This window comes from Sander vitreus, chromosome 5, assembly GCF_031162955.1.
Source record: "Sander vitreus isolate 19-12246 chromosome 5, sanVit1, whole genome shotgun sequence".
In the NCBI taxonomy this organism is placed as follows: domain Eukaryota; kingdom Metazoa; phylum Chordata; class Actinopteri; order Perciformes; family Percidae; genus Sander; species Sander vitreus.
In genome coordinates this window covers 7,581,757-7,604,617 of record NC_135859.1, presented here as the reverse complement: position 1 = coordinate 7,604,617, position 22,861 = coordinate 7,581,757, and the positions used below count along the sequence as shown (strand labels likewise).

General features: G+C 40.4%; 1 protein-coding gene across 2 annotated transcripts; it reads left to right on the top strand.

The window, feature by feature from the left end:
* The first annotated feature begins 6,629 nt into the window (after window positions 1–6,629).
* On the top strand, window positions 6,630–21,082 carry lhx2b (LIM homeobox 2b). 2 transcript variants are annotated; one of them, XM_078249670.1, is made up of 5 exons: window positions 6,630–6,812; window positions 8,410–8,612; window positions 10,490–10,860; window positions 15,929–16,134; window positions 20,864–21,082. In XM_078249670.1, exons 1-5 carry the CDS (start codon window positions 6,630–6,632, stop codon window positions 21,080–21,082), a joined length of 1,182 nt encoding a protein of 393 aa, XP_078105796.1. The 2 variants fall into 2 exon arrangements, with proteins under 2 accessions (XP_078105796.1, XP_078105795.1); XM_078249669.1 differs by having other exon boundaries at window positions 20,792–21,082.
* The last annotated feature ends 1,779 nt before the right edge of the window (window positions 21,083–22,861 follow it).

Here is a 22,861-nt window from a genome sequence, read left to right as displayed (position 1 = left end):
TAGCTTTGTGGAAGTATTTAGTGTTTAGGGAGATTAGGCATTCCTCCTCAATCTTTTTTTTTACATTTTTCGTTTTAAAAAAACAAAAACTTTCTGTGTAGCCATGCTGTGTCTCTTTTTGGTCATTTCTGTTTCCTTTGGGGTTGTTTTGGGTCTCTGTGTTCATGTGGTGTCTCTCTGTAGTCGGTGTGCAGTGTTGGGAAGGATACTTTCAAAACGTATTCCATTACAGAGTACAGAATACATGCCCAAAAATGTAATTTGTAACGTATTCTGTTACGTTATTCAATCTGAGTAACGTATTCTGAATGCTTGGATTACTTCCACATTGAATTGCATTTTGTAAGTGTAGGAATGCGGCCATCACATACAGCTTACTAAACAGGCCTATTCTGGTGTGTTCTTCTGTTCCAACTGGCTGAATGTGTACCTAAACAAGCAGACAGATTTTTGTATTTGTAGTTCCGAACTGCATACTACAAAAATCTAACCGCAGTCTAAGCTACCATGAGCTAACTTTAGCTAACGTTAGCTAACATGTCAAACGGGGCTAGTCTTTCAATGGCTCTGGGGCTAGTAAATCAGCATGTAGGAGAATGTAAAGTCGCACGTCAACTATAAAATAGCAAGGTGACCAGTAAAACTACAGCAGACGACTACCCTTGGCTAAAAATAACTTACTTTAAGATGCTTCTTCAGGTTGGAGGTGGAGTAATTTGGACGCTGAAAGGAAGTTGGTTGCTGGCAAGCAGAAGTTGCACTGCACAGTTATATTTCATTCTCCCTTCTCTTTCTTTAATGTGAAATGCTGTTTGAATTTCCAAGATAGAAACGCATTCCTTCCCTGGCTCTGTTGTGCCGGTTCCGGCTCCATCTCTACCTCTATCAGTGATCACACAAATAGCTCATTTTTTCATTTTCATATTGGGGCTTCTGGGAAATGCATGGAGTTGCGAGAGTGAATAAACCTGTGAAACAGAGAAGTATCGTCATGTAATCCATTGATTTCAACAATATAACTGTATTCTAAATACCAACTATTTAAATTGTAACTGTAACGGAATACAGTTACTCATAATTTGTATTCTGAATACGTTACGCCGGTACATGTATTCCGTTACTCCCCAACACTGTCGGTGTGTGTCCCTTTGTGGTAGTTTTGAGTCTCTTTCACATCGTTTTGGACTGTTATTAGCATATCTGTGTCCAAAACGTTGGAAAGGCTAGATCAATTAATAAGTAAATAACACTCAAAAAGCTCAAAGACAAAACTTGCTAAAGAAGTCCATCTACAATGATTTGATCTGAGAAGAGTCATTTAGTTACATTCATTTGGCTTAGGTGCTGCACCTGAACCTTATAATGGGAGGGAAAGCCCTGCTATATGTTATGAGCCTGTTATATTATAAAGGAAAGTTACAACCAGGTACTGTTTTTAGTATCACCTCCGTCGAGGTTCCAAGTGAGCTGAGGTTATACCAAAAGGTGACGTGAAAATGATTTCTGAAACTGATTGGTCGGTGAGAATCGTCACTAATCACTGCTAGCGACAGACGGGGGTGTCCTGAACAAACCCGCCATTTTTAAATAGTTTAGCCAGCGGTGTTTATTTTGCTGCCTCCAGCTTCTTTTGAAACAAAATTTTCATTTCATCTAAAGTCATGGTTACGTCTTTTATACCGTGGTATCATTATGAACCAGAAATGTCTGTTCATGGCAGCTTTTTATCAAATATCTGTCACAACCGTATGACAGTTTCCACTGAATAAACAGTATGACAAGACTAGCCTACTGACAGGCGACACATTTATATCATTTAAACCAGTGGTTGTCAAACATTTTCACATCAAGGACCCCTGAACTGACACAAATTAGACCATGGACCCCAATCTGATAGGACTTTGTCCCAGGGTCCCAGGATTTTGGATGTTTTATTACACTTGTTGGAGAAACCACTCGCACATCCAAACAAATTCTTCCTTGCAGGTGCGTTGGACGATAACATCAACTTCGTTGAAGAGCATGGTGTAGATGAAGGTACGGAGGGACCGAAACGTGAGTTTTTCTAAATGAAAGGAGATGCTATAGCAAGAGCAGAGTGCGGGATTTTTTCCCCCTTGTTTCGAAGTAGATTCTTTATTACAGAAAGTGAATGAAACCCACGAGCAAAATAGTCATACAGTCTGTGATTGTGTTACTTATGGATGAAATTCTAGTGAAAATAAATTATTCCTGTTTTTTTTTGGGCGGGGGGACCCCTGGAAAACCCTTCAAGGACCCCTGGGGGTCCCCGACCCTCACTTTGAGAACCCCTGATTTAAACCATCATATCCTACGTACCTAATATGAACCCTTCTGCAACCATTGCACAATAAACCACTGATACCTAATTCATACCGAAACTAGCAAGTTTTCTTGAATTGTTTCAACCAAACCTCATTGACAAAAGTTACAATTTTACTAGTGACAAAATATAGCAATAATTTCCTTAAGAATAAGCTCATACATTGCACAGTCCTTGCGCCTAATTTCATCATTAGTATTTGTTTTAAAATGATCCAGGCTCTATGTAGGGAAATACTTTCAATCTAAAACCTGTTATGTAGAGAAGGGGAATTTTAACCCTTTAATTTAGAGTTACTCAACTTTTTTTTTTATACTGAAAATGTCAATGAGGTTGCCTTTTTGCAATGCACTGTAGGTCATAGTGAGAGGGAACAAACTGATGGAAGTTGTATGTATAAAGAATAAATAATGTTTCCCTGACAATAGACTGTTGATGGTTTGCCTTTTGATTCTCTGTCTTGCATCTTTTTATCTCCAAGCACTGGAAGCAGAGCAAAATAAAGAAAGTGTGTGTGTATGTGTGTGTGTGTGTGTGTGTGTGTGTGTGTCTGTGTGTGAGAGAGAGAGAGAGAGAGAGAGAGAGAGAGAGAGTGTGTCTGTGTGTGAGAGAGAGAGAGAGAGAGTGTGTGTGTCTGTGTGTGTGAGAGAGAGAGCGAGAAAGAGCGTGCGTGTGTGTGTGTGTGTGTGTGTGTGTGTGTGTGTGTGGGAGAGTGTGTGTGTGTGTGTGTGTGTGTGAGAGAAAGTGTGTGTGTGTATGTGTGTGTGTGTGTGTGTGTGTGTGTGTGTGTGTGTGTGCGTGTGTGCGTGTGTGTGTGTGTGTGTGTGTGTGTGTGTGTGAGAGAGAGTGTGTGTGTGTGTGTGTGTGTGTGAGAGAGAGTGTGTGTGTGTGTGTATGTGTGTGTGTGTGTGTGTGTGTGTGTGTGTGTGTGTGTGTGTGTGTGTGTGTGTGTGTGTGTGTGTGTGTGTGTGAGAGAGAGTGTGTGTGTGTGTGTGTGTGTGTGTGTGTGTGTGTGTGTGTGTGTGTGTGTGTGTGTGTGTGTGTGTGTGTGTGTGTGTGTGTGTGTGTGTGTGTGTGAGTGAGAGAGAGAGAGAGAGAGAGAGGAGCAGGCTATGTTGGGTGTGTTGAACTGTAATGAATTCAGTTTTACCTTTTTTAAATAAATGTACCATGGATGAATTAAATATTGGACAATTTTACCCAGCGCAGCTCTGCCTTAACAAGCTTGATACGGTTGTTAATTATCATACTGTGAGTTTTCTCCTCCTCTGCTGTGAATATTGTGAACACACATTACTGAGAATAGTCCAACATATAGCCCTAGATCTCGGCCTACATTTGCATAAATCATCTCTAAATTCTGTGTAAACGTGTTCTTCTTCCTCATAAGCGATTTAAATCAAATCAGAGGGAACAAACCAGTGTGGCTCTTCTGATACAAATACATACAAACTGATATTTTTTTCCTAAATCTTACACTACCACCTAATATCATATTTCATACACGCCCGCAGACATGCCCGCTGCCGCTATGTTTAATGTATAAACCCAGCCTTATAGCAGATAGAAAACGCAGATGATAAATATGCATGTATTCAATTAAGGGTATTACAGAGGAGCTGATTTGCATAAGGATTTAGGAGCTTAACATCATATTTGTGCTATAAAACTTCACAATAGCCTAAACGCGAGCTTTTATGCGCGGGAGGGGGGTAGGACAGGTATTTTTGAACGAAGCGAGAAAGAGAAAAAGAAATTAGAAATATCAAGAAAACAGACAAATTAATTCTGATAAGTATAAGCGCATAAATCCGTATCTAACACATATATAAAACAGAAAAAAAAAGAAAAAAAAGTCCGGAGGTTGAATGGCTGGATGGATTTCGGTTATAATCATTTAATTGACTTTCAGTTTCAAACAACAAAAGCCAGAGCACGAGCATGTGATAGCGTGTCATTTTCTCCCACACCGCTGTGACTATAGCGTCTTTTTGTGCGCGATCAAACCTCTCCTCCGGTCCTCAAACACGTCCTCTGATGACGAAGTCCACTTTTCCCCCTCCCAATTAAGAGCACAGAGTTAATTAGGAAGAGCGGATCCGGGATCAGCCTCAGCCTCATATGCGCTGCTGAGCCAAACGGCTCGCTCTGTCTGTGCTGGAGATACACACACATTACACACAGATAGACTGAAGCCGCTGGGTTACACATGACATCAAATCACACAGGGGAGTTTGGAGCCCTTTCTAGGGGAGGAATTTAAAAAAAAATAATAATAAATAAATAACAAAAATTAAAATAGGATAAATGATGCTAAAATGTACAGATGACACCCAGTGATGCCAGGATGATTTTTACGCATTGACACTAGGTTGAACAATCCCTCTAATGATGTGTTTAAACACACTTTCTGCTCCATCAACACAATGCTCTCTATTCATTGTTTGCTTGATATATTCTGTTTCCTTGATTTGATTTAAATATCTTTGGAGGAAGGTGCAATTTGCAGTGCAAGATGACATTTTAGGGGCCTTGCCTTTTCGATCTTGCCACACATTATTATTTTATCAAAATAAAGCACGTTATGTGAGTTCTGAGTTGAAATTTGCCCGATTAACATTTTAATACAATGTAGGTCAAATGTGAACCATGTGAAATGAAACAGTTTTGGAGAGCTAAAACAACATGGGTTGTTCGTGTGTTTGTATTGTTTGTCTTTGTTTTTTAAAAATACAACAAAAAAAAACATCAGATACAAAAAAAAAAAACGTTGAAAAAATGAAACGTTGTGTGGTTCTTTCTTTTATGGCTGATTGGTTGAGACTTGATGGAGTTTTTGCAGCCCCGCAGGTTCTGTGCACAGCCTCCCGGGGCCATGGAGAGGCTGTGAGCAGCAACAGTGTGGAACTCTCTCTGTGCGTCGCCTGGGTTAAAAGTCCCAGCAGACTCCCCTCAGTGCGCACAGGCAGACAGCTCCAACACCTCCGAAGACTGAAACTCTCTTCTTTCTCCGTCTCATCTTCTCTCTCTTTAAAATCTGACCTTCCAAACTGCAGCACCCGGACACACAGACAGACAGAGAAAGGTTGGCCGGTTGTCCGTGCGTAACGGAGGCAGAGGCGCTGCTGCTTCCCCCCCCCCCCCAAAGACCGCTCGGTTAAAAAGTACAGCCAAAGCAGTTCGGTGACGGCGGAACAGCCAATGAACATAAATGGTGCGTCGTGACGCAACAGGGCCCCGTTGATAAGGAGCGGAGAGTCCAACCGGGACCTGAGAAGGAGGCACGGTTTTTGGGGGGCCAGCAAACACTCGCCTATCATCAGTCAACGTAAAAAAACCAACTCCTCCTCTTCTGCTGTTACGCACATGTATGCAGCCTTCTTGGCAAAAGACAAAACATTAACCAAACCGACTACTGTAAAGGAAAAACGGCTTCTCCCAGAACCGCCAGCGGGATTCTATAAAGCAAAAGGTGTTTTCTGTTTTTTTTTTTTCTCTCCCTCTCTCTCTCTCTATCTGCAAAAGCCAAAGTAGTTTGAGCGACATAAATCTGCTGCTGCAAGCATCAACTTGGACTGTTGAACCTGGAGGAAGAGGAGCCTTTCTCACAGGCTCCCTGTCAGCTTTTTTTGGACATATCTTTTTATTTTTTTTATTTTTTATTTTATTTTTTTGTTCTTTCCGACTGTGTGATGCGTTAGAAGGCTGCTGCTGCTGCCCGGCTTTTGGCAGTGCCAGTTGTACACAGTTAGGCCTACTTATTGTTTTGCAGAAAGAAAGAAAAAAAAAAAGGGGGAGAATTTGGCCAATGACTTGCAGACTGTCGAAACCCTGAAACATTTTTACTCCCGGCGAGGAGGAGGCATCGGTGCTGAGAGACCCATGCAGCGGGGCTTCCATAGTTGGTATGTTTATTCATCGTGAATGGAAAAGAAAGTATAGAAAGAGAAATTGGTGGTAAGAACAGAAATAGCATCCTACCCGAGACTGAGAGACAAATTTGATTTCCAGAAAAAGAGAAGAGAAATCGCCGAGGTTATTTATGAATTAATCATAGCTTATTAATAATGAGAGCTGCAGAAATTCGGATGACGGTTTCCATTGGCAGATGAGACGTAGTGTGGAGAACACGTGTCCAATTTTCCCCTCATATTTTTTCCTCCCCTGATCTGGATTGTTCACTTGTCACGGCAAGAAAGAAAGAAAAGAAAAACCTTTTTCTTTAAAAAAAAAAAAAAAAAAGCGAGTGTTTTGAGTGGCGTTATTGCGCAGGGTTTTGCCTCTCATGGACATCTTGGCTTGCAGATCCGAAGAGAACAGTTATAATATCCTCCCCTCTGCGGCAACGATGCTATTCCATGGCCTCCCTGGAGGCGACGTGCACGGTGTGGTGGAAGAAATGGACCGGAGAGGAAAGAGCGAGTCAGCAGCCATCAGCTCGGCCATCGATATGGGGGAATCAGAGACGGTAGGAGAGATTCATTTGGCCCCTGTTAGGCTGGTTAGCGCAGGCAGCATGGCAGCCTGGAGAACATGTGACAGCGGCTGCCCTCTCACAGCTCCAAGCGCTTTATTTCACTTCTGAACGCTTTTCAAAATTCTTTTTTTTTATTTTTATTTTTGACTTTCAATTCACGCTGGGGAAAACAAATGTCCCAACAAATTTCAGTCTAATGTTATTTTTTTGTTGTTGTTGTCGTTGCTTTTAAACGCCTCTCAAACTTCCTCCAAAAATAATTTAAAAAAAGGCCCTGACATTGTGATATCTGTTTCATTCTAAAACTTCTTAAAGTAAATAAAGCTACACAATTGTTAAAAGAAAACAAAAAAAGACTACCTTTAATAATTTCTTTTAAAACCCTGCAGTTCGTTTACCCTGTTTAAATGTGCCTTTTTATATGATGCGTTCAAAACACACGTTAAACATGGACAGCACAGCGTCTATATTCAATGTTTCACAAACCAAAAATAAAAGATATTCCATGCATAGGCAAATCGCAGCGCAAACACTGACAGCAAAACCCAGTTGAAAGTTTTTTATTCGAATTCGAAAAAAAACAAAAAAACAACAACCGACAAGTAGCGTTGGATTCTTTTATTTTTCGTTGTCTCCATTTTGTAAACACTAGCAGGCTATAATTCAATAACAAACGCAGATCAGAAAGTTCTGTAACCGTTCTTAAATGCGCTGCAGTGAGAATAAAACGAGAGCATGTGGGATGGAGGAAAAAAAAAAAAAAAAAAAATAATAATCTTAATTTTGAATTCAGCTTCCATCTCCGTTTGCAAATTATTTGTGGAGGGAATGCACGCGTGTGCGCGTGCACGCGTGCATGTGTCTATTTCGCCGGCCCTCTGGAAACTAACATTTAATGACAGTCCCGTGCTATAAACCTGTGTGTGTTATTGTAGGCCTACATTTAATCAACATTGTTATTATCTTAAGGGGGGGGAGGGGGAATTAACAGCTCAGATACCACCCATTTCCAATAATAACAATACTATTTCCATAACACAGCGTGCAAATGGTTCTCCTATATCCTAACATGATGTGAAGTGACTTGACTTTGTGTTTTTGTTTTCTTTTAATCTGCTGCTGTATGACGGCAATGTCGTAATTATTATAATCGTATCGTGCAATTGAATGAACTGTAACAACAAATATTCCTGTGATGTTTTTAATTTCTTACATTTTAGGAGATTGAGTGCCCTTACTGGATTTAATTTAATATCTTTATATCATATATGTCTGGTAGGCCTTTTGTCAATGTTGTTGAGGGGAAAATACTTTAAGTCCTACAATATGTCTAAAATCAGCTCCGTATGTGAGTTGTGGCCGAGGCCCCTGTTTAGCGAGGCTGTATCCGATGATACTCGTCTCTGACTTGCTTGGATGTCACATTATTTCATTTCCTCTTTATTGCCATGTTAGCATGACTTCATGTTACGCTATCAGGATGCCATATAGAGAGTCGTTGCACTGAGTCTTGTTTTTTTTATTTTCTTTTCTTCTTCCGATCCTCCTCTCCTGTCCTGACTTGTGTGTCTCCGTGCTGACCCCGCAGTCCATGCCGTGTATGGCGAGCGAGCGCGTGGCTCTGTGCGCGGGCTGCGGCCGGAAGATCGCGGACCGCTACTACCTGCTGGCCGTGGACAAACAGTGGCACATGCGCTGCCTCAAGTGCTGCGAGTGCAAACTCAACCTGGAGTCGGAGCTCACCTGCTTCAGCAAGGACGGCAGCATCTACTGCAAGGAGGACTACTACAGGTAGGAGCGCGTGCACAGGTCAGCCCCGTGCACCGTACACCATTAAGGGACAGCAGGCTAGGGAAGAGGATTAGGGCCAATGTGAAAAAAAAAGTACTTTATTCTCAGAATTATGACCCCCCCCCCCCCACCCCCAGTATGACTAAAGTTTTAGAGACACTTGACAAAATGTTACTTTATTCTCACAATTCTGACTTTTAAACTTTTAAGTCTTAGGGACACGTGTGTGAAATGTATTTGAGTTCAGAGTTTAAAGTCAGAATTGTGAGAATAAAATAATTCTGACTTTATTCTCAGAATTCCCCCCCTCCTCCAGAATTATGACTTCTTTTTTTTTTTTTACTTTAAGGTCTTAGGGACACACGTGAAAAAAATGGCACTTTATTCTCATAATTATGGCTTTTTTCACCCTCGGATTTCTGACTTTAATCTCACAATTCGGACTTTAAACTCCCCAAGTTTCAGGCATACAGTACATGTGAAAACATGTATTTGAGTTCTGAGTTTATGAGTCAGAATTATCACAATTCAAATGACATTTTTTTTCTTCACATGTGGCTCTAATCCTCTTCCGTAGACTATTTAGGATTCATGGAGCTAAATGTGTGTTTCAAAATATGATAAATGTGGCTGGGGGAGATACTCTTTTTTTTTTTAAGTTAAAGTAATGGAATGTTTAGAAAATAATAATGTTAATGCAAAAACCAAAACATTTGGTTTAAAAAAAAAAAAAAGTTTGCACGGGTTATACATGTTTTTCTTTCTCACAGCTTCTATCCTAATAATATGGGTTCGTAAAAACTGATGCTGATATTTTTGCACTGATGACAGCTGATATTTTGTGCCAATTTCACTATAATAATAAATCACTATCTAGGCCTCTATTTTAGCTAGATAGCCCCATCATTAGCCTGTAATTCACGTGTTTCTCTCAGCAAAGTGTAGTGCCTGTATTGACAGCAAGGATCCCATAATGTCTTTGCTGCTATAACACTCTCCGCTGAAAACCCAGATAATGAAATAGCTACTTTTAGTAGCAGCACCCCCCTCAACCCCTCCCATCTCCCCTCTCCTCACTACCCCTAACCCAATCACGCACAGGGAAGCTCTAGCAAACATCGGCTGTGTATTATTCTTAAATTAGAAACGTGAAAATAACAATTTCCATGTCAGGTTTTTGTTTGAACTCTTAACCATCGGCGTAATATCCATATCCCATTAAATTCCAATATCGCCACATAGTGATGACGCCTGTCATTAGTGCGCAGGGAAAGTAAACGTACTGATACCACACTGTGAAATAACTCTGTTACAAGTAAAAGTCCTGCATTGGAAATTTGAATGAAGTTAAAGTGTGTAAGCATCATCAGGAAAATGTACTTAAAGCAGTGAAAGTAAAAGTACTCGATGTAGAAAAATCCTCCCATTTGAGAAACTGAAAAGGATCCAAATTCCAAACAGTGGTGTGTTTAATGGTCTAATCATTACACCTGGACTTGTAGGCCGTTATATAGTTGGCTAGTTTCATTTATAATAAAACATCCGATTTTATAAACATGTGTTTTTGTGTGCAGAAGTCTTCATTTTAGCTGTCACATGAATGTAATGGAGTAAAAAGTACACCATTTATCTCTGAAATGTACCGGAGTAGAAGTAGAAAGTGGCAAGAAAAAGAAAAAGAAAAGACCCAAGTAAAGTACAAGTACCTCAACATTTGGACTTAAGTACAGTACTTAGTTACATTCCTCTACTGCATACAAGAAGGCATCCCAGACAGTGTAGGCTATATATCAGCCTGCCCACTGCGCATTAAACCCTGCAGCAGGCCTGCCAGGCTGCGTGTCCAGCCGCTGATGAGGTTTCTGTGTTGTTCGCAGAAGATTTTCGGTGCAGAGATGCGCTCGGTGCCACCTGGGGATCTCCGCGTCGGAGATGGTGATGCGGGCCCGGGACCTGGTCTACCACCTCAACTGCTTCACGTGCACGAGCTGCAGCAAGATGCTCACCACCGGGGACCACTTTGGCATGAAGGACAGTCTGGTGTACTGCCGGCTGCACTTTGAGACTCTCATCCAGGGAGAATATCAGACACATTTTAACCACGCGGACGTTGTCCCGCACAAAGGCCTGGGCCCGGCCAACACGCTCGGACTATCCTACTTCAACGGCGTGGGCACAGTGCAGAAAGGCCGGCCCAGGAAGAGGAAAAGCCCCGGGCCGGGGGCTGAGCTGGCAGCTTATAACGCAGGTAAGAAACACGTTCAAAATCTCGGATCATCACCTATTGACCTAGGGTGTTGTGGGTAATAAAAGGTGTGCAGGGTTAGGAGAAAGCCATAGAGTTTTTATAGAATAGGCCTACATATAACGAATGTAGCTACATGTCGTGCTTTATCCTGGTTTGATGCTGATTTTACCTACATAAATAATAATTAAGTAGATTAATTACAATAAAATATACCGATTTTAGATCTAAAACGTAGAAAAAAAGTTTTGAAAAAACAAGGATCGTCACCTATTGGCCTATAGGGTGTGTGGTTAATACATGGTGTGCAGGGTTAAGAAAAAGCAATAGAGCCTTGATAGAATAGGCCTATATATAATTAATGTAACTATATTTCGTGCTTTTTTCCTGGTTTGATGCTGATTTTACCTAACAAGAAGAAGAAAAAAACAACGATTTTACATCTAAAACGTAGAAAAAAAGCCTTTTTTTAAAGTTAATAATTGAAGAAAAAAAAATAATAAATACATAATCGCTCACAGCCACTCAGCGTGACTACGGGCTGTTTAGGACCGACAGGCTTCATTAATGAAACATCTTTGTAACATTCCTATAGGGGCTTATATTGTGTCTGTGCTCTTCTCGGTAATGTCTTTATTATAGGAAACTTTTTTTTTTTTTTTCCTATTCCCTGCTGTTTCATATTCCTAATATTACTGTAGGGAGTTTATAATGAGCGTATCATAACTTTACCATACTGAACTAACGGTAGGCCTAGTTATAAACACGCCATGGTGTCACTATAATATAGCCTGTATTTAACATCCCTAAAGAGACGTATTTTGCTAAATATCAAGTTTTATGTTTTAATCTCCCTGCTGGAAGTTAGTTGTGTTTTTAATGGTTTTGTCATAACCGTATAGATATATAGGCTATATGTTCATTTATTTATTTTTTTTTACTTTTTTTTTTTATTGAGCTAACACTTTCTGTCAGAAACAACAGCAGCATGTTCATGTTGAGGCCAAATAATGTGCATGAATAAGCCTGAATACCAAGTACTTCACAAAGAGAAAAACTCCCAGGCCAAGTATTGGGTCAGGCAGGACAAAAAACAAGCCGGCTATCTTAGAGACAAGAGAAGTGTAATACAATGTCAAATGGGCAAAAAATAAAAAAAGAAAGAAGTGATTTACGGTGGGAGGGTTTGTCAATTTAGTCAGGCCTCTAACATGAATAAAATCAGGCCTAGTTACATTTATTGCAAACAACTTTTAGCTCCAATGTGTCAGATATGTGGATGGGGACTTTTCATACAGCTTCGTATAGATTTCATCAGGCCAGTGAGCTGCTGCTGTCTGACAATATAGCATAATATCATAAAAAAAAAAAAAAAACTTGCATGCAGTCGAGATTTTTCTACATGACAATCTTGCAAATAATCACTTTGAGCTGTTGGTGGTTTGTAGTCGTGTTTCGGTTTAGTCAACCTGTTATAAAAAAAAAAAAGAAAAGTTTTTTTGATGTTCTGGCTTTTGCTTTCGCCCTTATCCACTTGTCAGACTCCATAGACATCTACAGAGACCCCCCACCCCTCCTTACACACACACACACACACACACACACACACACACACACACACACACACACACACACACACACACACACACACACACACACACATTACTGAAACCTTTTTGCATGGGTCAAACAGGGTGTGTACCAGCGAGATGAATGTGATGTGATGAGTTATTCACTGGAACAGAGAGCAGGGAAAAATACAAGAACTTTGGCATGACAGAACTATCACATATTTTTGATGCTTTGACTTTATACCTTTTAATTCATTTTCCAGTTGTTCACGGAAAAAAGAAAGTTGATTACAGACTAGACAAAGGAGCCAGTTTAGCGGATTCTCATATTTGTGGATTCGTCAATTATGTCTAAATAGGCTGCAACAAGTGAGTTCATTATATTCCTACTATAGTTTCCGATGCAAATTGGCTTCTTTCCTTTTTATTTCCCGCCTGGATCAAGTGATTCTTCTTTGAAAGAGGAAACATTAGTCATTTAAAGATGCTGCCACTTTTTAAACAATTGGAATTCATGATAGGAGTGAAGCTGCTTTATTTCACCTATTATTGATGGACTTAATTGCTGGAAACACAATCAGGAGGAGAGTGTAGAGACAGTGCGCCCTCTTCTGTTTCCAGCCAGAAACAACATCCAAAGCTTCACCTGAGCATTGACATGAGAACATGTGGCGAGCTGCAGCTGCCTGCAGCTCTCAGATGCTTTCAGCGCTGTGAATAAGACGTTCAGTGTGAGGACCGAGAGACGGGCAGGAAAACAGGCTGCTTTTTGTTAAAAACGCATATGCTTTGGCCAGAAAGCAGCATTTGTTCAGCCTTGTGTGTATAGGCTAATTAAGTGAAGTGTTATTCTGATGGTTTTCACTTCATATTCATCATTTGCGTTCTGATATTGAACACGAACTGTTATGCATGCAGCAACACTTTGAATATTGCCAAGAAATTTGCAGACTGGGACACATACATGTGTGTTGTTGTTGTTGTTGTTGTTGTTGTTGTTGTATGTGTGTGTGTGTGTGTGTGTGTGTGTGTGTGTGTGTGTGTGTGTGTATGTGCTGAAGCCAGGCTAGCACCTCCTCTCTGGATAGATAAGACATGTAGACAGAAAGACAGACAGGCAGACAGACAGACAGACAGACAGGCAGGCAGGCAGGCAGACAGACAGACAGGCAGGCGGACAGACAGGCAGGCAGACAGACAGACAGACAGACAGACAGGCAGGCAGGCAGGCAGGCAGACAGACAGACAGACAGAAAGGCAGACAGACAGACAGACGAGGTGCAGCTGGAGGAAACAGCTGTCAGGTCAGAAAATGAAAATCAGATTGATTTTATAGATTGAAATGAAGAAAGGGAATGTAGATTGAAATTACAACATGTTTTATGTTAAAAAGCAAGATGTACAATAACAATTTTTAGCAACAAAATTGCAGCCTCAATATCCTTAAAAATGATTTTTCTTTCTTTCTTTCTTTCGGACTATTTCATTGATTTTCTTGGGAGATTGACTATTTTTTTTATAGTATATTATCACGTATACTCACTAGTTTCGAAATGCATATCATATCTATACGATGCATTTGGAGCTGCGTCTGTGTTCTGAAAAATAGAATACTCACCTCAACCTCACCTGGTTGAGTGTGGGCCTCATGTAAAGAGGCTCTATGCTTGCCGCAGCGGCTGCGGGTTCCTTTCCGACCTGTGACCCTTTGCATGCATGTCATTCCCTCTCTCTCCCTCCCCCTTTCCTGTCTTCAGCTGTCCTATGTAATAAAGGCCTGAAATGCCCCAAAAATAATCTTTTATTTTAAGATACTTTTTTGAGGCTTTTCCCTTTATTTGATAGCGACAGTGGATAGACAGGAAAGGGGGAGAGAAAGAGAGGGGCTGACAAGCAGTAAAGGGCCGCAGGTTGGATTTGAACCCCGGCCGCTGCTGAGGACTCTGCCTACATGGGGTGCATGCTCTTACTGGGTGAGCTAGAGGCCGCCCCCCCAAAAAAATAATCTTAAAAAACTAAAACTAAAAAAACTAAAATGGGTGCAGAAAACGAAGAAAATACCTACAGCAGAGACCTTCAACAGGGGGTCCGGGACCCTTACGGGGTTCTCCGAGTTTCTGCAGGGGGTCCACCAAATTATTATTTTTTCAAAAAGTAAAATGTCTGAACATGAATCCAACATATTATTATCTATTTGTGAAAAGACAACATTAATGAAAGGCTTATTGGCCCATAGGTAATGAAGTCACTAAGGCAGCCATCCACAGATAAGGATTCACTGTGACACATGTATGTTTAACATTAAAACATGATTTTAATAAAATATAAATAAGTCATGCTAACACTTATTATTTTAATAGCTTAGTATTCTATACTCTAAAAAGGCATAAAGGCTTTAGGCCGCCCTACATGTTATTGTAGGTCCAGTTTAATATGCAATTTAATATAATATTAATAACATAGGGGATCCTTGCTCCGTCTCTCTTTCCGTTAAGTGGTCTTTGGCTTAAAAAAACAAACGTTGAAGACCCCTGTTCTACAGTGTTCAATCAGAAGTGAAGGACTAAACAGATCTAAATGATGGTGATTAGTTGTAGAGTCTTTTAACCAGACCTACATTAGGCTAATGTGGTGCGAGAAAGGGAGAAGTTGCTCGGCGGGCTGCCAATAAACCAATGTCCAATACATTAAATATCTTTCAGTGCGGTGACCCATTTATTAAATGACAGTGCATGCTCGCCGTAGCACAGGTATTATTAAGGATAGTCCATTTCATCTCAGGTTAAGTTTCATTCAACTTTCCATAAAACACAAATCAAACGATACCACTGACACGCCACGCTGACATGGTAAAAAAGCTGTTTGCTTTCCCCTTTGTCAAACACCTGTGTACCTCTAGCTGTTGATTACCTTTATGCATTTTCCGGTGACAATGCTCCACCCAGTGAACCCACCTCAAATACAACACTGAATATGCATTAGAGGTGGGAGGCCTCACGATACGATATCATCATGATACTTACGTCACGATACGACATTATTGGGATTTTAAACATATTGCAATATTCTGCGATATATTGCAATTTATTCCTTTTGTTCCAACTTCAAATCTTTCCCAATTTCAAATGATGTCTCAAAAAGGAAACTTTGTCAACATCTGTTTTATCTAAAAAAAGATACATTTGTTCTGTTTGTTCATCTCACTTCAATGGTATTGCTGCAAAATGGGATTGTCAGGCAGATAAACTGACCAACACATATATAAAAACAGATCGATACTTGGCGTCTGTGTATCGATACAGTATTGCCACTGAAAATATCACAATACTATGCTGTATCAATTACCCCCCCCATCCCACCCCTAATATATATTCATGTCACCAACGTGCTAATAAACAAAACAAAAAAACAAAGTTACATAACGTCTCTGACATTAGCGCTTGGATCCGAGTTCCCTCTGTCTAACCGACTCTTCTCTCCTGTTCCCTGTTGGCCCGCAGCGCTGAGCTGTAACGAGAACGACGGCGAGTCCATGGACCGGGACTCCCAGTACAGCTCCAGTCAGAAGACCAAGCGCATGCGCACGTCCTTTAAGCACCACCAGCTGAGGACCATGAAGTCCTACTTCGCCATCAACCACAACCCGGACGCCAAGGACCTCAAACAACTTGCCCAGAAGACGGGCCTCACCAAGCGGGTCTTACAGGTAGGAGTGTAAGCTCCATCACAATACAATATTTTGTTGATTGGTCGGACAACGACACGATATTTGCTGATATCTTAAAGTCTGTCACCTTACAATTTTGATTCAATTTGATTCAGTAACCTGCGATCGATACAAGACGATACCATATGGTATGCCAAATTTAACACAGTGGCATTTATATCAACTCAAAAAAGAAACTAAATATGATTTGTCAGTTTTATAACTCAGTTCTTCCAGGCGTTTAAATGAAAAAAACAAACTATTCTTTTCAATAAAAAGCATAAATATAAGGTGGGACTCTAAAATAAAGGGGAATCTTACAGACGATGTATCGATATTTTCAATTTGCATTGATAATATTGGATCGTGGATCTTTGAATCGATATATCGATCTGGATCGATGTATCGTCACACCCCTAAAGGTAACCACAACATCAGATGAGAGTGCACTTTCCTTTACTCAGGGGAGAGGGAGACAAATGCCAACAGGGGTGACGGAATGTCACATGGTCCCAATGCAAATTGAAGTGCTTCCAATTGTAAAATATATGGAGTGAGGTTTTCCTGAAAGAAGCCAAATCAGCTGCTTTATTTGAAGATAGTCCTGTTTTTCAGTCCAGTGAAAATCTTGGATGACTAAGGAAACTGCAAAACCAGAGCAAAGCTGAACAAAACCAGAAATGGATTATATTTGCTTTGTTTGCTCGCCTTTCCCCCTTCTTTAAATGAACACACGATCCAAAAAATAGGAAATGAATTTAAAAAGCTGCATTGAAAAGAAGTAGGTTTTTTTTTTTTATTTCCTCAACGAAAAATGAAGCTGTTAAAAGTCAATGTGTTGTTCATATTAGAATGCAAAAATTACCTGGAAATATAAAACAAAGCCACAACAAAACAAAATGCAATCTATTTCAATGGACGATATGATGTTATAGTGAGGACTGAGGGATGAAAAACCAAAAAAGCTTTGTAGTACACACCAAGAAAGAGGAAGCACAACAGAGCGTTTGATTTCCACAAAAGACGACAGCATATTATCTGGGGGACTGAAAAGAAGGAAAATGAGACAAAAAGGTTTTCTGAATAAAATTTCTTTCTGAGAAGGAAGAAAAGAAAAAAAAAATCATCCCGCTGCTTTAATTAACGCTTGCAGAAAACAAAGCAGTCGTTTTGCTTTGATGCGTTGGAGTTTTCATGCCTGTTATTACAGCTGAAGTGCTTCTCCCCTCCGCCTGTTTCCCCTGGCTCCGTCATGATTCCAGCGCTAACACGCTCCAACACTCTACTCAGCACAGACTCGCCACATCCCAGATACTGCTTTTTATTATTGAAAAAGAGAGCAAAGATGAAGTGCAAAGAGAACATGTAATTAAAAAAATTTAAAAATTAAAATAAATTAACAGTAGGGCTAAACCTTACCCTAACCCTACTTGAAAGTGTCCTCAGAAAATATGAGAATAATGAATGAAATCATAGCTGCTTTTATGGCTATACACACTGTAGACAAGGCCAAGGCTCTCTATTTTCATGTGCAAAGATAAAAGAAATGTTTATTTTTCTTTCTGTGGCTACCACTGGCTTTTATTCTCTATGACTAGCCATAAAAGTCAATGATTTTATAATCTTTTGTACACAATAGAAGAACGCCCTAGTGTTATGTTTTTAAGTGTTATTTTATCCTTGACTCCAGTCTGAACATCTGCAAACAGACTCGTAACAGACAAGGAGATGCTCACTGCTGTATGCTCTTAACTAATAGATAATGGAAGGAGGTGTGTGTGCCGGATGTGTTGTAGATCATAATAGTATTTCTTTTACATATTTTAGCCCTTTTTCAGCAAATTTTCTCAAGTCCTGCAAACTAAACAACAATATAGTATCTCATTGCCTTTTAAATATATGAGTGTTTTCTGATCTGACGTCCTTAGCAGCAGGATGACATCATTTTTCAGTGCCTTCCAAAACTGTTAGAAAAAGTTTCCTCATGTGTTACAGATTGGGTTAACGTTTGGTTAGATTTTGGCACATGATGTCTGGATTTGGGTTAGGGGAATATACATTAAAGCTGCATTAATCAGTGTTTTGGCAACTTAAAGGCAGAGCTCAAGGTACACATTTTACATATTTTAGTCTTATAATGTTAATTTTGCTAATGCGTTGGCAAACAGTTGGTTATTTACACATCTAGCATATAAAAAAAAAAAAGTTGTGTTCCTGGTAATGGTTTGCTTTTTGCTCTGTTTTGGTCCCCACCAACGTAATTAAAATGACTGTCTCTTAAGCTGCTAAATGTTCACCAGCTACTCGCTAACTGTGTCTGGCTGTTGTTTGGTGCTGGACAGGTAGTGTACAATGGATTTTTAGAGCTTTTTTGCTGAAAATGACCATGATGAGAGCCATGACACTGAACCAAAACAGTAAAGTCGAGAGACAGAAAACCAAAACAATCAGCTAAAAGATGCTAAAATGCTTCGTAGAGCTGATACAGATTTGGGTGGTAATTCCATGTGTGACATTACATAACACATTCACATGACATTTGAGCCATTTCCCATATACAAATATTGATTAGTGCAGGTTAGGATTTAACTTCGGTCATGGTTAAAAGGTACCAAGTTGACTGTAGATGGAAAACACTCACAAATGAGTGAGCGTTTCAAGTTGGACCCCATCCATCCACCCCGTCCTTCTCCTCATGAGGTTTTGAGTCTTTATAACAGCGCTACACTACTTTAGTCTTTGCTCTTACATAGCTGCTAAGAGTCCTTGTCAGGGAAATGTAAAGCTTTCTTATGTAAGCATTTGAACAAACAACTGATGCTGTCGTTTTTCTGGGGAGAACAGTCTAAGCTATCTATACCGCTCACCTAGTCTATATCGACGATGTTTCATTTACGAGTTTTGGTGCCACCAAAAATTCCGCCAGCTCCCCCTCATTTTTTGCAGGATGTCCATCACCTTTTTCTTTGTATTGGCATTCTCAACGCTGGTCGATTCGGGAACATCCTCCGAGCTAGAACCGACAATCAAATTATATTATATCTTTTTTTGGAGTTAAATTCTCATCATACACCCAACAGCCATTTTAATTATCTCCCTATGTGTACATGTTCCACCAAAACAAGTTCCTTCCTGTGCCTTTTTTACAGAGGCACTGAGCAGCCTCAGGCGCTAAGCTTGTGATTGGTTTAAATTAAATGCCAATAAACCAGAGCACATTTTTCTCCTATCCTTGAATGTTGTGTGGACAAGCCAGACCTCCCTCTGCAGCGCTGGTGGAGGAAGGTCTAGCAATGTGAGACTACCTCTCAGCTAAACACTCCCCAACACAAACCATAGAATCTGAGATTGCTGAAGGTGTTGTTGACACCTTTTGGGCAGTAGGTGTCCATTGAAGCATGCTTGAGATACAGTAGGTAATCCATCAGAGTGAGCATCATGTCTGCATGTATCACTTTTCTTAGGATAATGTTGCGTGGTGATGCAGTTGTAAGTAAGGCCTGGGTTAAAAACCTTGCACTCTAGTACCATGTTGCAAAAAGCAGCTAGAATAATGACATACACAGACATAATGTGTATATTGTGACAAATGGAATTTAATCTGCATGGGAATGGACTGAAACCAAAGACCAGAATGAAGAAAGTCTAATAGCATACTTGAGAAAATGGTGGACAGCTTTGCCTAAATGATTGGAGTTACTGGACTTAAATATGCAAAAGCACAGCCATGGTCGGTTAACAAAGTATTGAGCAAAGTAGGAAGGGTGGTGGTATTTGTGAGTTGGTGAGATTTTTAAAGGCTCGGTTCAGATAAATTAGACCAGATTAGAAAAATATTTTTTACCTCTAGTTGTATCCATCGTTGTAGATACTTTGGAATTTATTTGTCCAAGTTTTGAGATATCCACTACCTCCACCCCAATACAGTGGAGGTGAATGGAATTTTGTTTGTGGTACTCACCGCACTGAAAGATTGTTTATATAATTCAACCCAAACATGTTTTATGGAAAACGTGTCCTGGTTACTTTTGATAATCCACAGATCTTGAAGTGAACAGTTATCATTGGAATTACTTTTTTCCCAAAGAAATAATGAATGTGAAAACTGGTCTGGGTTATCTAGAGCAACGGGGACACTATTTCTAGAAATAGATGCTACAGCAGATTTTTTTAACTGTAATTTTTCATCGCTGTGAGCTCCACAAATGGTGGAGACAAATAAAACATAAATTACAGTATCTGCATGGCCAGATGCCACGGCCAACTTTTGTGACGTCCTGTTGTGTTCTTTAACCCCCTAATGTAGTACAAGTAGACTTTATATTTAACAGTTACTGTTTTTCCGTCAGATCGTTGTAGATCTCGACGTTTCCGAGCGCACTAAAGGCAGCATTATTTCACAGGAGAGAGAGAAAGAAACCTCATAGTGTTTTAAAACTTTCTTGTGGCAGCGATAAAGGCAGTGATGTTTCCTCTTTCCCGTACGGGATTCTCACACCGCCCCTGCTAGTCCAAACTAGTTTTTCTGTAATGTGGGTGACCCTTTAAGAACCCCTGGTAAATGGAAGTGTGGAATTCTGTGGTGGAAAGTTCCATTAAGCTAACTTTGGTGGATCAATTCCCCTGGATTAACACGATTGATTTTGTTCCCCCACAGGTCTGGTTCCAAAACGCTCGGGCCAAGTTCAGGAGGAACCTGCTGCGGCAAGAGAGTACCGGGTTGGACAAGGCATCCGACGGCTCCACGCTGCAGGGCGGCACGCCATCAGGCCCAGCCTCAGAGATCTCCAACGCCTCCATGAGCCCCTCCAGCACCCCCACCACCCTGACAGACTTGACCAACCCCACCATGCCCACCGTCACCTCCGTGCTCTCCTCGGTGCCGGGAAGCATGGATGTCCACGAGTGCCGGAGTCCGTCACAGACCACACTGACCAGCCTCTTCTGATAGGACGGAGCCCTTCACCCCAGCCTCACCCCCTACCCCCCTATCCCCTCTCCCCTCTGCTCCACCCTACTGGATCTAAAACTGAGCACTGTTGACTCCTTCCAACATTAAATGGATTAGAAAAGAGACGGTAACGGAAGCATTAAAAAAAAAGAGACTTTATTTCACTCTGAGCCCATTAGAGACTATTTGCATAGTGAGGCGGCCAAGCCTTCCAGATGGAACAGTTGTTGTTATTTTGATGTTGTTGTCTTGTCGAGAACTGAGGAGACTTGATTTGCATTTTTCAATGTTTACAGAGAGAGAAAAAAGAAAACTGCTTAATTTTTAATTAATTCTTTTTTTTTTTTTTCCAGCACAGTATTTATGTTGTTGTACAAGAGTCACTGTTAGAAGGATTGTAAAAAATTCTCCTTTTTGAAAATCTGAGATTAAACACAGGTTACAATATCCTCCGACTGCCATGTGCCTTACAGTCAATTTCATCTGACCTGCTGTTATTAGAAGTCGACCACGATCAGACACCAATAATTTCACCCGAAAGAAAGCGTAGCGGTAATCACCTCTATTCTGCCGTGCAAAGCCAAAAGGCCGTAAATTAATTTTTTTGGTCCAAGGCAAGGCAGGCAAGGCAGCTTTATTTGTATAGCACATTTCAGCAACAAGGCATCTCAAAGTGTTTTACATAAAACATTAAAGAGCAGTTAAGAACAATAAAAAAATGTAAAACATATAAAATACAAGAATAAAAGATAAAGTGCAGTATAAGAAATTATTTAAAGAAAGGCAGCATCAAAAAGATAAGTCTTCAGCTTTGATTTAAAAGAACTGAGAGTTGCAGCGGGCCTGCAGTTTTCTGGGAGTTTGTTCCAGATATGTGGAGCATAAAAACTGAACGCTGCTTCTCCCTGTTTAGTTCTGACTCTGGGGTCAGAAAGCAGACGTGTGCCAGATGACCTGAGAGGTCCGGGTGGTTCATAGTGTAGCAGCGGATCAGAAATGTATTTTGGCACCAAACCGTTTAGTGAGTAAAAGTATTTTGAAATCAATTCTTTGAGGGACAGGAAGCCAGTGCAAAGACGTCAGAACTGGGGTGATGTGATCCACTTTCTTGGTCTTAGTGAGGACTCCAGTAGCAGTGTTCTGAATCAGCTGAGTTAATTATATTTTTGTCTTTATTAATCCCACAGTGGGGAAATTCCCTTGTTACAGCAGCTCAAAAGAAAGATCCACACACATCAGAATAACACACATTAACTATAGACGTAGCAAAAAATATAGAAAAAGTATTATAAGAAATAGAATTCTTCCGATGAGTAAGAAATGAATAGAAATGACATATTGCACAGTAGGAGGTGACTCAGACTAATACATAATTAAAAATGCAGAGTGCAGAATATTGTCAAGTGATGGCTCATGTAGCAGAATCAGCTATCACGGAAGGCTTGTATCATGTGGACGCGACGACAGTTTTGTTGTCGTTACTGCAGAAACTACGCACTATAGCTTTAAAGTAATTTCTCCCAGTTCCACACTCTAGGGACATTTTGCGTGTGTGTTATGATTAGTTCCCTTTCGCGTTTGTGTGTCCGCACATGTTTATTACATGTACAGTGATACATGTTCTGCGGCACTTTCATTGCAAATGTTCCATTCAGTGATGAGAGTTACCGCCATAGGTGTTACCCCCCCAATGTTGTAGTTTTGGTAATTTCTCACTTTGTCAAGAACAGGATTTAAACAGACCTGCTGTACGCAGAGACACAATGTTTAAACACC